The sequence below is a fragment of the Paraphaeosphaeria sporulosa genome (genome assembly GCF_001642045.1).
Source record: "Paraphaeosphaeria sporulosa strain AP3s5-JAC2a unplaced genomic scaffold CC84scaffold_5, whole genome shotgun sequence".
Classification (NCBI taxonomy): Eukaryota; Fungi; Ascomycota; class Dothideomycetes; order Pleosporales; family Didymosphaeriaceae; genus Paraphaeosphaeria; species Paraphaeosphaeria sporulosa.
The window spans coordinates 2,578,084-2,591,801 of NW_017253364.1; the positions used below are offsets into that span (position 1 = coordinate 2,578,084).

The window sequence follows — 13,718 nt, forward strand, 5'->3', positions numbered from 1 at the left end:
GTTCACCAAGAAGGACGTGGCCGTTAGCTGGAATCGTTCCGGTGGGGGATAGGTACTCGAAGCGCTGATCAGTGTTTCTAAAGCAGTATCAAGACCAGCTCGGCAGAGGGAATCCATCGTCCCAGCTATCTGCGAAATCGCAAGGCTTAAATCCAGACAGAGAACGAAGCCTTTGTGGTGCTGGTGTAGACGACTGCGCGTGCTTAGCCTCCAAAGTCTCCTCAGCCTCAGTGTTCGAACTTCGAGGTGTCTCGAAGCGGTTAGCACATATTTTAGCACTGACCTTTGGGGATCCGCAACCAACCATCAGAGGATAAGGTTCGCCCGCGTCCAGACCGCTCGCCACAAGACTCTGGACACGCAACAAAGGTGGAACGACAAGATCTACGGCGACTCATGTGGCGTAGGAGCGCCTTGGCATACATCAAATACTACCACATATCGCGTCCTGCGGCCTGGTGTGGATAGATGTGAAGTGTGATGGCGCTAGCCCACCTCGGCGACGGACAGGGATCACCGCCGTATGGACCCTGAACAATCTCGGGGCCCTCCAGCCCAAGACGAGATTCAATAATACGATCTTTGTATTGCTGCATCGGGTGAAGCTTGCCACAAGAAAGGGGACGCTGAGATGTTTGTATTAACTTCATCTAGAACCGCGTATCGAATTGTGCCTCGCGTCACCCATAGATGGTGTTTCTAGACGCGTCCGCAGATCACGCATTGCGCAAGAATGTTTGAGAGCCCCGGTGCATGAAGAGCGGCGACTGGACCCGAAGATGATGTGATGGGTTTCGCATGTATGTACGGGGCAATAGCATCCGGGCGCCTACGACTGTGTTGCGATCTTCAATCTATCGACGTAAAATTTCTGAAGCAAGGAGCGTGCATTATTAGGAAGTAATGAAGGCCGCCTGAGGCTTTGCGTGGGCGACGGAAGCGGCGCACCATCGAAGTTTACGAGAGCGGGCGCAGGAGCCGCGCTAAGGTAGATCGATGCAGGGGACACGGGTAAGCTGCTCGATGATGATCGCCGGGGGCCCAGCGAGAGCAGAGGGCATGAGTTGCGGAGAGAGCCTGCGAGTGTTCGCAGCTCAAATCGCGGGTGTCCAGGCAACAGCAGAAGGCAAAAGAAAAGGGCAGCGCGGTGGGCGCAGGCATGGTCGCGTTCGTTCCATGCGTAGTGCCCGCCGTTGGTGAGCTCCCGCTCTCGACTTGACCGCTTTCAGCTGGTGTGGACTAGTCTGAACGGTCGTCAACACCATGGCCTGTGCAGCTGTTTGGACGAAGACGCGCGCAAGGGGAGGAAGCAGCGCTGGGCAGCGTCGACGGCGAACCGTCGGATGGAAGATGGCGGGCACTTGCCATTGATGCAGGCGATGAGCAGGACTCCAGGTGGTGCTCTGCGATCGCGGGCTGCGGCAGCGATTGGCATCGGAGTTGGGCTGGGCTTGCTGGCGGATGACGCCGCCTTTGTCAAGGGCGTCGGCAGACGCAGCCACAGCGTCCGCGCAGGGCAGCGATTTCTGCGAGGGCAACGCGGCTGGCCAAAGGCTTGGACGAGCCGTGGTTCTGTAGAACGTGAGCAGCGCATCATGAGATCAGGCGCAGGGCACGGCAGGCAGATGGGCTAGCGCCAATAGGCGTGGGCTTGATGGCGTGTGCGGGCGACGGCGACCTGGGGCAGATGGAGCAGTGTTTGGCTGCGCTGCTGGCTGTTTACGGTGGCGTGCGTTGGTGCCTTTGCAGCCATCCATGGCATTCTCGAGCAGACAAGCCGGCGTCCGAGTAAAGGTGAAACCGTCAGTGGCCCCGCTGCGACGCGCACACCTGGGCCGACGAGACGCGGGCGCTGCAGAGGCATGCAGCAGGCTCGGCGTCGTGGGCACGGCGCACTGCGCGAGAGACGGGCCAGCGTGCTTGGGCACAGCGCGACGTCGGCGTCGTGGGCGCTGCTGGTCCATGGTAGGCGGCGGGCGAGGGTTCTGACAAGCTGCCGGAAGGCTCCACTCTGGCCGCCTGCACCTGCACCGCACCTGACTTGCCTTGACGCGGCGGGCGCAACCGTCGTCGTGCTCGCGCCTGCCGCAGAGCCCAGGCCGTGCAGCGCGGCCGGCTCGCGCAGGAGAGACGCCGCCATCGCTGGTCTGCAGTGTGCAGAGCGAAGTCCAGCGCCGTGAAGCCAGCCGCGCAGCCTGCCAGACGCTCCAGCAGCGGGCGGGCATTTGTTGGCGTGCTTCTGACGCTCTGCCGGGGTCTGCTCGGTGACCCTGGCCCTTGTCCTTGCTGGCCCACTTGCGCTCGCACTTGGACGTCTTGCAGCCGCCGCCGGCCCACCCATGCCATCTGCCACAACTCCAGCCCAGCGGCCTCAGCGTCCCCCGACTCTCTTCACTGACACCCCCAGGCTCCGCAAAAGCGACGCACTGCGACCAGCACTGCGCTCGCCGCGAAGACTCCAGGAGCCGAAACGCAAACGCCCGTCCTGAGGCTTCTCCCGCCGTTTTGGGCCTGCACTCTGCGCCATACCGCCCTCTCCGCCTGAGAGATCGGCACCGACCATTCGCTCGCACCCTGGAGCCCTCGCCGTCGCACCCACGCCTCACGCCTCACTCACCTCACCCTTCCCACGCGGATGCTGCGGGCACAGTAGCCGCCGACCTGTTCAGAGCGTTGCTCTCGCCGTCGCCCGCCGCTCACGACGAGCTCGTCACTCTTCGCCGCCATCCTCACCCACGCCTGAGACGGCGCTTCCGCTACCCTCTCGCTAATCTTCGCTTCGCAGCCCGACTGCCTCGACTGCACACAGCCTCTGCATGCCCGCAGAGTGCTACGACGCCAAACGTGGTCTTGCGCCGCTCCCTCAGCGTCGCTTGCCGTTGTGCTGCCCCGTAGGCGGCCTCTTGCTGCACGATGAACAACCCAAACTTCCCCAACATGATGCAGGCGAGCCAGGCCAACCGCCAGCAGAACATACAGCAGGTCTTGCTCAAGCACTACCGCCAGGCGCAAGAGAAAGCGCCGCCCGGTTGGCAGCAACAGATCACTCCCGAGGAACGTGGAGGCCTCGCCCTGCAGTTCTTCACATCGTACCGACTGCTTAAACCCGAGACCCACGAGAACGATGTGCTGCGCCAGTCGTTGCAGTTTGAGACTGCGGCCTTCATGCAGTCGCAAACAAAAGAACAGTACAACACCACCCTGCGACAAAAGCTCTTCACCATGCAGAGCCTCCGCCAGCAGCAGCTACAGGGCTTGAACCCAAGCAACAACAACCCCATGAGTCAGATGAACCAGATGAACCAGATGAATGCTGCGCAGATGGGCATGATGGGCCAGGCAAACCCTCAGAACCCCGGCCAGAACACCTCACAGCAGGTCGGACAAGGGTTCCCGAACCCGCAGCTCCGTCAGCAGATGCAAGCGTCTACCATTCCAATGTCGCAGAGCCAGTCTCAGATGGGTGCGCAGGGTGGAAACATGGGCAACCCCACACAAGCGCCTAACAACCCTCAGCAAAATATGCAGCAAGGCCAGCAGGCACCGCAACAACAGAACATCATCATAGGGCGCCTAACTCAGCGTTTGATGGACCAAGCACGGCCCGAGATCCGAGAGCAGTTTCAGAATGAAGTCAACAATTGGCCTGCAGACAAGAAGCAGCAACTTCTAAACCGAGGCATCAACCCTCTCCTGTTCAGATTCAGACAGCAAGCCGAGAACATGCTGAAGAACGGCAAGATCTCCCGCGACCTGCTGCTGGCTCTACAGAACCAGGGTCAGCCCAATCAGATGCAGCAAGGGCAAATGCAGAACCAGCAGATGAACGCGGGACAGCGCCAGCCCGGTCAGCAGTTCGACTTCAACGCCCTGGCAAATCAACAAAGCGAAGCAATGCGCGTGCAGGATCAAGGGCAACAAGTTGTTCCGGCCAGCAACAACAACAGCAACGTCGCCGCGCAGATGGGCAACTTCCCACCTGGCCAGCCACAGAATGCTGCCATGGCCTCTCGCCAAGCTGCGCAAGCAGCCGCCTTCCAGAATGCCAACGCCAACATGAACATGCAACGACAGGCTGCTCAGGCCCAGGCCGATGCGCGGGTTCGACAGCAGATGCAGCAGCAAAGCCTGCAGCAGCAGATGGGCACTCCTAATCTCCACGGCCAGCCAGGGGGCCTTAACCGTCCGCTAGGTACTCCTAACCCCAACGCAATGTCGATGCTGAACCGTCCTATGGTGCCGCCCGGCCAGCCAAACCCTTCTACGCCTCAACAGCGTCCTCAGGCTCACGTCCCTCAGATGACACCGCAAGCTCAAGCCCAGGTTGATCCATCGCAGATTACTCAGCTAATGCGAGAGGCTCAGCAGCGAGCTCAGCAGGCTGCTGGCGTGCAAGGTCAGCCTCTGACTGAGCAGAGCCGGATGCAATTGATTCCTGCCGAACTGGACCCTATGGTGAAGCAACAATTGCTGAAGGTGCCGGAGCCACAGTTCCGCCACATTTTGGGACAGTACATGGCAAGTGCCCGGCAACGAAGCATGATGAACGGAGCATTCCCTGGAGGTCAGCCTCCGAACGGTCAGCCTAACCTGATGATGAACCCCGGACAGAATATGCCGATGGGAGGCATGGCGAATGGCCTCATGAACGCACAGAACATAGCCAACATGCGTCCCGGGGGCTTAGGACAACCCATGCCAGGCGCTATGGGTGGACAACAGATGCCCATAGGTCAACGTCCTGGACAACTCCCACACCAAGCCCGCCTCCTCCATGCTCAGCAGACGCTGCAACAAAACCCAGGGATCATTTCTATGACTGACAACCGAATCTTCCCGCCCAGTGCTCTTAATGCTCAGATTCGGCAGATACTACCTCCCGACGTCAAGACATGGGCTCAGCTTAAGAATTGGACACAGCAAAATCCGAATCTTACTCCTGGTGTTGATAGTCAGAAGCTGTTGCTGCTCCAGGTTCTGCACTTCCAGGACTTGATGAAACAATCACAGCAAGGTGGCATGCCTGGACAGCGTCCGCAGCAGCCCCCGAACGGCATGGGACCCATCGCGCCTCCCGCTCAGATGACGCCTGGCGCTGTTCCTAACCGGACACCACAGCAGCAACCGAACATGCCCAACCTCGGCCCTGTCCAGGTCACTCCGCAGGAAATGCAAGCATGGCGACAGCGACTACCACCACAGCAAGCCAACGCTACCGATGACCAGCTTCGCAACTTCATCATGCAACAAAAATTGAATGCACGGAGGCAGCAGCAAGCGTCAATGCTCACTCTGCAGCAAACCCAACAACGGAATCAGGGTCAGCCCCAGGCGCCGATGGTCGGACAGGGGGCACAGGCAACGCGACCGCCCTCGGTGCAAGCCCAAGCAGGGCAAGCGGCACCGCCCGCGAAACCAGCAGGCCAACCAGCTCAGCCGACGCTGCCAAATACTCAGGGCAATATGAACAAGGGCATTAAACGACCTAACGAAGATGGTGCTGATGCTGGCACTGGAGCCCAGCCTGCTAATGCGGCACCGCAAGCGCCAGCCATGGTTCCCTCCGGTTCACAACAAGGGGCAGGCTTGACCCAGGAGCAGATGTCGAAGATGGACGTGAGGCAACAGGCGCAAATGCGTGCCAACCTCATGAAAGCCCAGGATGCTTCGAACAAGCAGGCACAACCACCGCGTCTGCCGAGCCAAGAAGAGCTTGCTGCTAAGCTCAGAGAGCCTGACAGGGAGAGGAAGTTCAAGATGATGATTCAGCAGGAAGAGAGTAAACTCCCAAAGGCACAGGTGCAGCCCATATCCCCCGATGTACGAGCCACCCTACAGCAAACCATCAAGGAGAAGCTGCCCCACATCAAGAAGGTGGAGCAGGCCTTGCGCATTTTCCTTATTTCGTACGAATCGCCCGAGTCTGAGAACCTTGCACGGACTGTGATCAAGGCCCGGATACTGCTCTTGAGGCAGTTGAACCCAGGAGATGGGACACTACATCCTGAATTGACCTTGACTGAATCGGAATTCCACATGAACATCCGCCACATTCTCTCCTTCGTGGGTAAAGTCATGTCCAGAATGGCAAGTCAGCAGGCCCAAGCCAAACCTGGGCAGCCAAACCAGCAGCAGCCTCAACCGCCTGCACCGCAGCTTAACGCGGCCAACCTCAAGATCGTGGAGCAGCAGCAGCGCCAGCAGAAAGCTCCCCCAGCACCGACAGCGAGTCAGCCGCCCTTCCAGCTTGGTGGTGCTTCACCTTCAGGTGCTCCCAAGTACTTCGAGGGCGCGAAGCAACTCACACACTTGTCCTTGCCCGAGAAGAAGAGACAGAAGATGGATCCCAACAGCCAGACATCAACTCCTGCGTCGAAACAGTCACCACGCATCAGCTCTAGCAAAGGCAACTCTCCCGAGATCAAACGACAGGCGCCGCCCGCCACCCAGAAACCGACGTTCAGGTGCAGATTCTCAGAATGTGATTACGCTGTGCGTGGATTTGACACGCAAGCCGAGTTGGACACACACGTCAGCCACATCCATTCCAAGATCGACGATGCCGTTCAGTTCGCTTTGGACGCCATGGCGGAGTATGTCGACGTCGACCCGAAGACTGGTCAGCCCAAGCAGGATCCCGCTGCAGCTGCGCGTAACAGCAAGCCGGCATCTACCGCGCCCCGCGGTCCTCCGCAACCCATCAAAGCCGGACACACTCCCGGCATGCCGCCATCAGCTGCTACTCCAATTGGCCAGGCTGCTGCTACACCCATGGCTCGGGTTCCAACGCAGACAGGTATCAAAGGTTCACCTTCGACTAACCTTCTCAAGACGCCTCAAACTTCCATCAAAGTGGCGACACCAAGCACCGGCGCTCCTGGCAAACCAACACCAGCCAGCAACAAGGCTCCACACAAGGAGTCCGAAGCGCAGCCCAAAGTCGAAGTCGAAACGGAGGAGGAAGTGCCGCCGCTCGTCCCCGTCTCGCTGTTCGATTTCTCGTACGACGACATCTACGCTGTCCTGGATACGAACGGGCCGCTTACTACATTGGACGTGAAGGACGAGGATAATTCGTGGGCGCTCCGATCCCGACCTAGCTCACCGCTGGATACACCGGACTCTACATCCAAGGACACTCCGTCCACGCGGCAATCGGACATTTCCGAGAACGACAACTTGCAGATCAACATTGATATCAAGGACGCCGATATGCCCGAAGCCTGGTTGAACATGACCGGCGACGCACTCCCTCTTGACTTGATGCTTTCCCAAGACATTGAAGCACTAGGTGTCACGTTGCCTGCAATGGACAACGACGACATGATGCTGTTCTACCCCGACAGCGTGATGATGGACCTTGACAGCATCGACAAGGCTATGGACAGCATGGGAGGGATGCCTGGCATCTCTGTCTAACCGCATGTTGTTGTTTTCGATCTTCTTTTGCGTCTGTACCACCACCTATGAGATTCTCTCAGTGCATCAGCGGCTTTTGGTTACTTATCGGCACGGCGCTTTTGGGACAGCCCCGCCGTAGGACGGTGGGCGCGGAAAACCCGGGTGATGACGACCCGCGGAAGCTTTGCTATATATGCAGGGGCGTTGTCTATCTAATGCTTGCCTTTTACGCATCTATGCGGATGCTTGTATGGAGCGAAGATTGATTTTTGCACGTTTTCCTTCATTTTCTATCATTGCGGACCTATTCTACTTGTCACGCAGGCGGTTAATTATACCCACGTAACACCCCTTTTTCAAGGGTGGCATTTCTTATCTATTGAGTATTTGGATTGTATCTTCTGGTATCCTCTAGGGATTTGGGGTCTAGGTGATGGTGACGAGGTGGAGTGGCTTTTTGATTTAGTTGTGGATAGGGACACTCCTGGAGTTGTACGGGTGGAATGGACGAAATGACATGATGTTCGAAGCAATGTGTACGAGTGCATGACGTGCAGGTGCATGTGGGCAGTGATGTGAGTCCATGACTCTGGCATTATATGCAATTCTGAACTCACTGCATATTACTACACTTGGGAGTAATCGCCAATGGAGCTTGAAGGGAAAGGCAGAAGGAGATAGCAGAAGCAGTGTTAGTATCTCAAATTAGTCGTCTGTGCCCCCTTCAAAGCTTCTTCCCCAACATCACCAAGTCGCTGTAAAGGTATTCTTGACTCCAGCAGATGCCAGCTTACCCCTCCGTGCTTTCAAAGGTCGACCCGATAGGAGAACGTCACGCAACATCAAAACACCCAACCCGACTCCGCTCCAACGCCCGCTCGCGAAAACTCCGGATCTGGATCTGGATCTGGATCTGGTTCGGAGCCGGCAGTCGATGACCGCATGATTACCATCCTCAACACCCATCGCGAACGAAGGGTCTGCCCGCGCCACGCAGACCACGGAATTGTTGAGGCGGAGAGACAGGCAGGGCTCACATGTTTTTTCTTTGTCCGCAGAGCAAGCGTCGGGCCTAGTCCAGTCCGGGCAGAAGTTCTATCCTGCATTTTACAGTAGACGTTGAAGCGGCAGCTCCGGCCTCGGCGTATTCTCGCGCTGCCAACGCATGCAAATGCGTTGCATCGGCAAAGGCACAGGTTGTAAGGAAACATTCCAAGCAGGGAAGAAGGAAAAAAATACCACATGGCCGCCCGCCGCGCGCGCGCACGCCTAGCGAAAAAGTCGAGCGATGGTGCCAGGCCTGGAAATTCTCCGAGTGGGTGGCTGCGAGGATGTGGTAGGTCTAGCGAGCGCGCAGGCGGGCGGTGAGGGCGCCGGACGCAGCTGCAGCATGCAGGGCAGATGTGGCGAGTGGGTGAGGCAGGCGAGTTGAGACGAGACGAGACGCGGCGGGTGCTAGGCTAAGGGGTTATTTTGGGAGCTTGGGAGACGCTGGGGTGAGGTAAGCGGTAGGGCTGAACTGGCTGCGATGCTGAGTGTGCGCAGCACAGCAAAACAGAGCGCAGGGTGTAAGGTTGGAATGTGCACACCGCATCGTATCGCGCGGGAGTGCGATGACGGAATGTTAGGTGATGGCTTGATGGGGATGGCGGTGCATGTGCGTCGCCGGGCAGTTTCGCTTCCGGGGTTCGCGGCGGCGACGCGGCGGGTAGGGAAGGGTTCTGGAAGGGAGGATCCGACTCGATCGAGATGCGAGTCAACTAGGTGGTCGGCGGAGTTGGCGGTGAGTGCGGATTCGAGAGTGGGTCTGGCGGTGGAGAAGGTCTGGGGTAATGGTCGGGGAGGGTAGGACGGGGTTTTCGTTTGTACGCTGTTGGGAGTTGGAGCTGACCGACGGTCACAGAATACGAGTTCATGATGCATTGTGCAGTATACACGGGATTCATGCTAAGATTGTTTGTTTATTTAGAGTTTTAGAGTTTCAGCATGGTCATGGGTACGACTCGACGGCTTTCATGCGTTCTTTTTGCCGTCCACACTCGTTCCACCGAAGCCCACTTCGAAGATGAAGAGCACCCGCGAGAGGGCTAGGAGGTACACAAAGGGCACGTTACCGATGTCGATGGCGTTCCAGTCCCAGAAGCGCCAGTAGACCCAACTGCCGACCTGGTGCACGGAATACAAGTGGCCAAAATCAGCTACAAGGAGGCCAAATAGAAACGTCTTCCAGACCTTGAGATCCGTGGTAGCGCGCAGCACCAGGGCCTCGTTGATGCAGAGCAGCAGGTACAGGTTGGCCAGCTGCGTCAGTACGATGGACGTGCCCAGGGGGAGGGGCTCAAGGGGCGCGGAGTCGGCGTGCTGCAGTTGCAAATACGTGGACTGGAAGTGGTGGGCGTAGACGGCCCCGACAAAGGTCGAGATGGGCTCGATGTAGAGGTAGATGATGCGGTACCATGACGGAATGGCCGGCGATGGCGAAGTCTTCGTCATGGCAACTGGAGCGACGGGGGCGGTGAGCGCGGGCGAGGGCAGCCTCGACGGCACGCACAAGTGCTGGGCGCGGCAGGGCAATGGCAGGACACGCGATGGCAACGGCGGCGTGTCTATGCGTGCTCGGGCGCACCGTAAGTAGCGGCGGAGGTTGTGTTGCTGTGCGTTGCCGTGTCCAGGGCGGCGGCGGGTGGTCGCCGTGGAGAGATCTGCAGCATCCGTTAATTTTCCTGGCGCGGTCCCCGGCGGTCCCAGGTCGGCCCCAGCATAAAGGAAGGTAAAACATGTGCACGCCCCCGGCCTCTCCCTCAGATCCTCCTGGCACCTCTCAGACCGAAGCGTGCGCCGCTCTCTCACGTCCGCTCCCTACTGCCGCCGTTTCCATTGTCGTTCCCTGCAGCCCTGTGTTTCTCCTCTACGTGCACTTTACGCATTGTCGCCGCGACGCCACGCTCCCTACGCCCATCCCAAACCGCCCCGGACGCCCAGTCGTACAAGAATATCGTCGAGCAGCCGGCGTGCAACCTGCGATCCGCCGCTCCAGCTCGCTCCCGCGTACAGAGCCGGCCTCTCCGAAGCGTTTCTGCTGCTACCCGCACTGCACCAGCGCCTGCTCCACGCGCGCTCGCCGGCAACGAACGAGACGCCCTGCTGGCCGCCGACGCCTGCCCACCCGCCTTTTCCCCAGTACCGCTCCGCCGCTGCGCAGATGCATCATCGGTCGTCCATTACGCACCGCCCAAAGACTTCGTCTGCCGCCGACGACAGCGCCGCGCCGCCCCGGCCATTCGAGCCGAGCATGAAGCGGACTGCCTCGCAGACTTTCAGCACCAACGGCAGCGACGCGCGCGAGGCCCCCAACGCGCTGGGCGCCGTCCACGAGGGCATGAGCGAGCAGTACCACTCGCACCATGCCCCGTCCGGCTCGCGGTCGCTGTCGCGCGCGACGTCCATGTTCGAGGGCGGCTTTAAGCAGATCCGCCGCAAGCTGTCCTCGTCGTCGTCGCGGCGGCCCTCCCTGACTGCCATTTTCGACAACGCGCCCGGACCGTCCTCGTCTGCCGCCGCCGCCCGCAAGAACAGCTCAGACATGCTCCGGCTGCCCCTTCCGCACCACGACTCGGGGCTCCCGCTTTCCCAATCCGACCAAGCCACGCCCCCCGTGAATTCCAAGATTTCCATGCTCAAACGCTTCTCGAGCCTCCGCCGCCGGCCAGCCGCGTCGGGCCCCTCGGGTGAATTCGCAAAGTACAACCCTGTGCCGCCGCCTATCCCGTCCAACTATCCTCTACTTGTGCCCGGGTCAGCTGCGCGCCAGGCAGCCGCTGCGGCAAACGATGCCCGCTTGTCACAGCTGCGGCGCGAGCAGGAGCAGACACGCAAGTTTCTGGAAAATGGAATGTCGCAGTCCAGCATTGAGGAAATCGACAATGACAACGAGAGTGGAGTAGGCATGATGTGCTCCTCACCCATCGTGCGCGCCGACAGCGTCTTGCAGGAGAAGAAGATGGGTAAGTAACTTCCGCTCGCTACACCAGTCTGATCGTGGAAAGAAATATCTTGAAAACGCCCGGCCTTCATATAATCCTTTCGCTCTCACCAAAACTTGTTTAGCTTGCTAATGGTACCACCAGTCGACCCTCTACAAGCCCTACCCGCTGAAATCACTACCCTTATTCTTTCCAACCTCGATGCCCCATCCCTTATCCAGGCAGAGCTAGTTTCGAAACACTGGCACAATCTGGCAACCTCTCCGCATGTCTGGAAAGACGTCTTCCTGCGCCGATTTGAGCCCACCGTACACGTCACACCGACACCAATCCAAATGGGAGGCGTGGGCGTAGGCATGTTCACTAAGAATGGCAAGCATGCGCCAGCACAGAATTGGAAGCAGATGTACAGAACACGAAAGACAATCGACAGACGATGGAAAGCTGCCACGCCGAACGCGATCTACCTAAATGGCCACACCGATTCCGTATACTGCTGCCAGTTCGACGAGTCCAAAATCATCACCGGCTCGCGTGACCGTACAATTCGCGTCTGGGACATGAACACCTACGAGTGCATCAAGGTTATTGGCGGTCCTACTCATCGTCCCGTCAGCAACACACCTCCTGCGATGGACACTCACCGAGCTAAGGTCGTTAACAACCCCTCTCTCAATGGAACCGAAAAAGGCAACGATATGTACCACGTGCCTGCCGACTACCACGACGCTTCCATCCTCTGCCTGCAGTACGACGACACTATCATGGTCACCGGATCATCGGATCACACATGTATCGTCTGGGACATTACCGGCAAAGACTACGTTCCAATGTACAGGTTGCGTGGTCACCAAGCCGGTGTTCTCGATGTTTGCCTGGACGACAAACACATCATCTCGTGTTCCAAGGACTCTGCAATCATTGTCTGGGATCGCCAAACTGGTAGGCAACTCCGCACGCTGACAGGCCATCGTGGTCCCGTGAACGCCGTGCAACTCCGAGGCAACCTGCTCGTTTCAGCCTCCGGGGACGGTGTAGCCAAGCTGTGGAACCTTGACTCGGGTGTTTGCATCAAGGACTTCCCCTCGGAAGACCGTGGTCTCGCTGCCGTCGAGTTCTCCGACGATGCCAAGTATGTCCTCGCCGGTGGCAATGACCACGTCGTGTACAAGTTCGACGCCCAGACTGGAAACACACTGCACACATCCCAGCGGCATGGTGGCCTCGTTCGCTCCCTCTTCCTCGATGCGTTCAATGGCAGAATCGTGAGCGGCAGCTACGATCAGAGCATCCGTGTTGCCGACTACTCCACCGGCGCCGTGTTCGCAACCTACGAGAACTGGACCACTTCCTGGATCCTCAGCGCCAAGAGCGACTATCGCCGTGTCGTGGCTACGAGCCAAGACGGGCGGACCCTCATCCTCGACTTTGGATGGAACGTGCAGGGTGCGGAAGCGCTCGTGAGCCATGCGTGAGTGCCTCACTGTGCATGCATGTTTGTTGCTGCGATTATGCGCCGTGTACTGTGCTTCGCTTCAGTTTAGTCCATTTCATTGTGCCAATGCAATGCGTGCTTGAGCGACGCGCGTGGGCAGATGGGTCGCTGACGACAAGGCGTGCGCAGGAAGGGAATGCCCGTACATACGACTAGCCGACATCCCGCCGGGCAAAGGCACCGGCGGAGGTATGAGAGTTTCCGGGGAAGGGGAACGAAGAGGAAGTTTGGAGACCGCGAGAAGGAGGCGTTTGCGAACTACCTATTGTTCTGGGGTGAAGAAAGGAGGTTGGGTGTTAAGAGCTGAAGTACCGTCTGTGTGGATGGGTGGGTTTGCGGAGAAGAGTTTGGTGTGGACGACATGGCATGGCATGGCATTGCTGCATCTTTCTGCATTACGTTACATATGTAACTCTCTCATTTCTCTCGGAGTGTTTTTTCTATGTTATTGCTGCTGTCTACCCAAGGGTACGGGGCATGGGCTACTGGGCGTTTGTCTGCAAAGATTGGCTGGGAGGGCAGCGATGGTGTTTATCTGTTTCTGCTCTGTGCATACTACGGGATATGCGATGCATAGATGTATATAGTGCGCAGGGCTTTATAGAGCTGCGCGTAAAGAGGGCTATCGTAGATTAATTTGGAGAGATTTATACTGAGGTGTGTTGGATGCGTGGATGCCTGAATGTGTAGAATCTGAAATCAGGGAATCTAGCTGATGATATGTGTGCTGCATGGAAGGTAGGGATGTGTGTGGAGGGGGCATCCAGCTATTTCAGGACCCTGTCAGATGAAGGCTACAGAGAAGTAATGTGAGGAGGGCTTACTGGTGACGGGGAAAC

General features: G+C 58.3%; 5 protein-coding genes across 5 annotated transcripts; 3 read left to right on the forward strand and 2 right to left on the reverse strand.

Annotated features, from left to right (window-relative positions):
* Nucleotides 1-1,026: 1,026 nt before the first annotated feature.
* On the forward strand, nt 1,027-7,419 carry CC84DRAFT_1176340 (uncharacterized protein; the record flags this gene model as incomplete). The annotated part of the gene is made up of 6 exons (XM_018180214.1): nt 1,027-1,196; nt 1,244-1,581; nt 1,644-1,729; nt 1,773-2,145; nt 2,408-2,844; nt 2,896-7,419. The coding sequence occupies 6 exons, from the start codon at nt 1,027-1,029 to the stop codon at nt 7,417-7,419; spliced, it is 5,928 nt and encodes a 1,975-aa protein (XP_018036683.1).
* A 678-nt stretch (nt 7,420-8,097) lies between these two features.
* On the reverse strand, nt 8,098-8,787 carry CC84DRAFT_760782 (uncharacterized protein). The gene has a single exon (XM_018187332.1). It carries the CDS (start codon nt 8,643-8,645, stop codon nt 8,244-8,246), a length of 402 nt encoding a protein of 133 aa, XP_018036684.1. The 5' UTR covers nt 8,646-8,787; the 3' UTR covers nt 8,098-8,243.
* CC84DRAFT_760781 (uncharacterized protein) lies at nt 8,788-9,332 on the forward strand. Its single transcript, XM_018187331.1, has one exon. It carries the CDS (start codon nt 8,930-8,932, stop codon nt 9,248-9,250), a length of 321 nt encoding a protein of 106 aa, XP_018036685.1. The 5' UTR covers nt 8,788-8,929; the 3' UTR covers nt 9,251-9,332.
* Nucleotides 9,333-9,344: 12 nt separating this feature from the next.
* On the reverse strand, nt 9,345-10,234 carry CC84DRAFT_1164620 (uncharacterized protein). Its single transcript, XM_018178523.1, has one exon. The coding sequence runs from the start codon at nt 9,892-9,894 to the stop codon at nt 9,415-9,417; it is 480 nt and encodes a 159-aa protein (XP_018036686.1). The 5' UTR covers nt 9,895-10,234; the 3' UTR covers nt 9,345-9,414.
* A 369-nt stretch (nt 10,235-10,603) lies between these two features.
* On the forward strand, nt 10,604-12,859 carry CC84DRAFT_1217556 (F-box/WD repeat-containing protein lin-23; the record flags this gene model as incomplete). Its single annotated transcript, XM_018182904.1, has 2 exons — nt 10,604-11,405; nt 11,529-12,859. The coding sequence occupies 2 exons, from the start codon at nt 10,604-10,606 to the stop codon at nt 12,857-12,859; spliced, it is 2,133 nt and encodes a 710-aa protein (XP_018036687.1).
* Nucleotides 12,860-13,718: the final 859 nt, after the last annotated feature.

Excerpts from the sequence above, each read along its gene's own strand:
- CC84DRAFT_760782 (XM_018187332.1), bottom strand. The coding sequence starts at position 8,645 with ATGTGGTATTTTTTTCCTTCTTCCCTGCTTGGAATGTTTCCTTACAAC.
- CC84DRAFT_760781 (XM_018187331.1), top strand. The coding sequence starts at position 8,930 with ATGCTGAGTGTGCGCAGCACAGCAAAACAGAGCGCAGGGTGTAAGGTT.
- CC84DRAFT_1164620 (XM_018178523.1), bottom strand. The coding sequence starts at position 9,894 with ATGACGAAGACTTCGCCATCGCCGGCCATTCCGTCATGGTACCGCATC.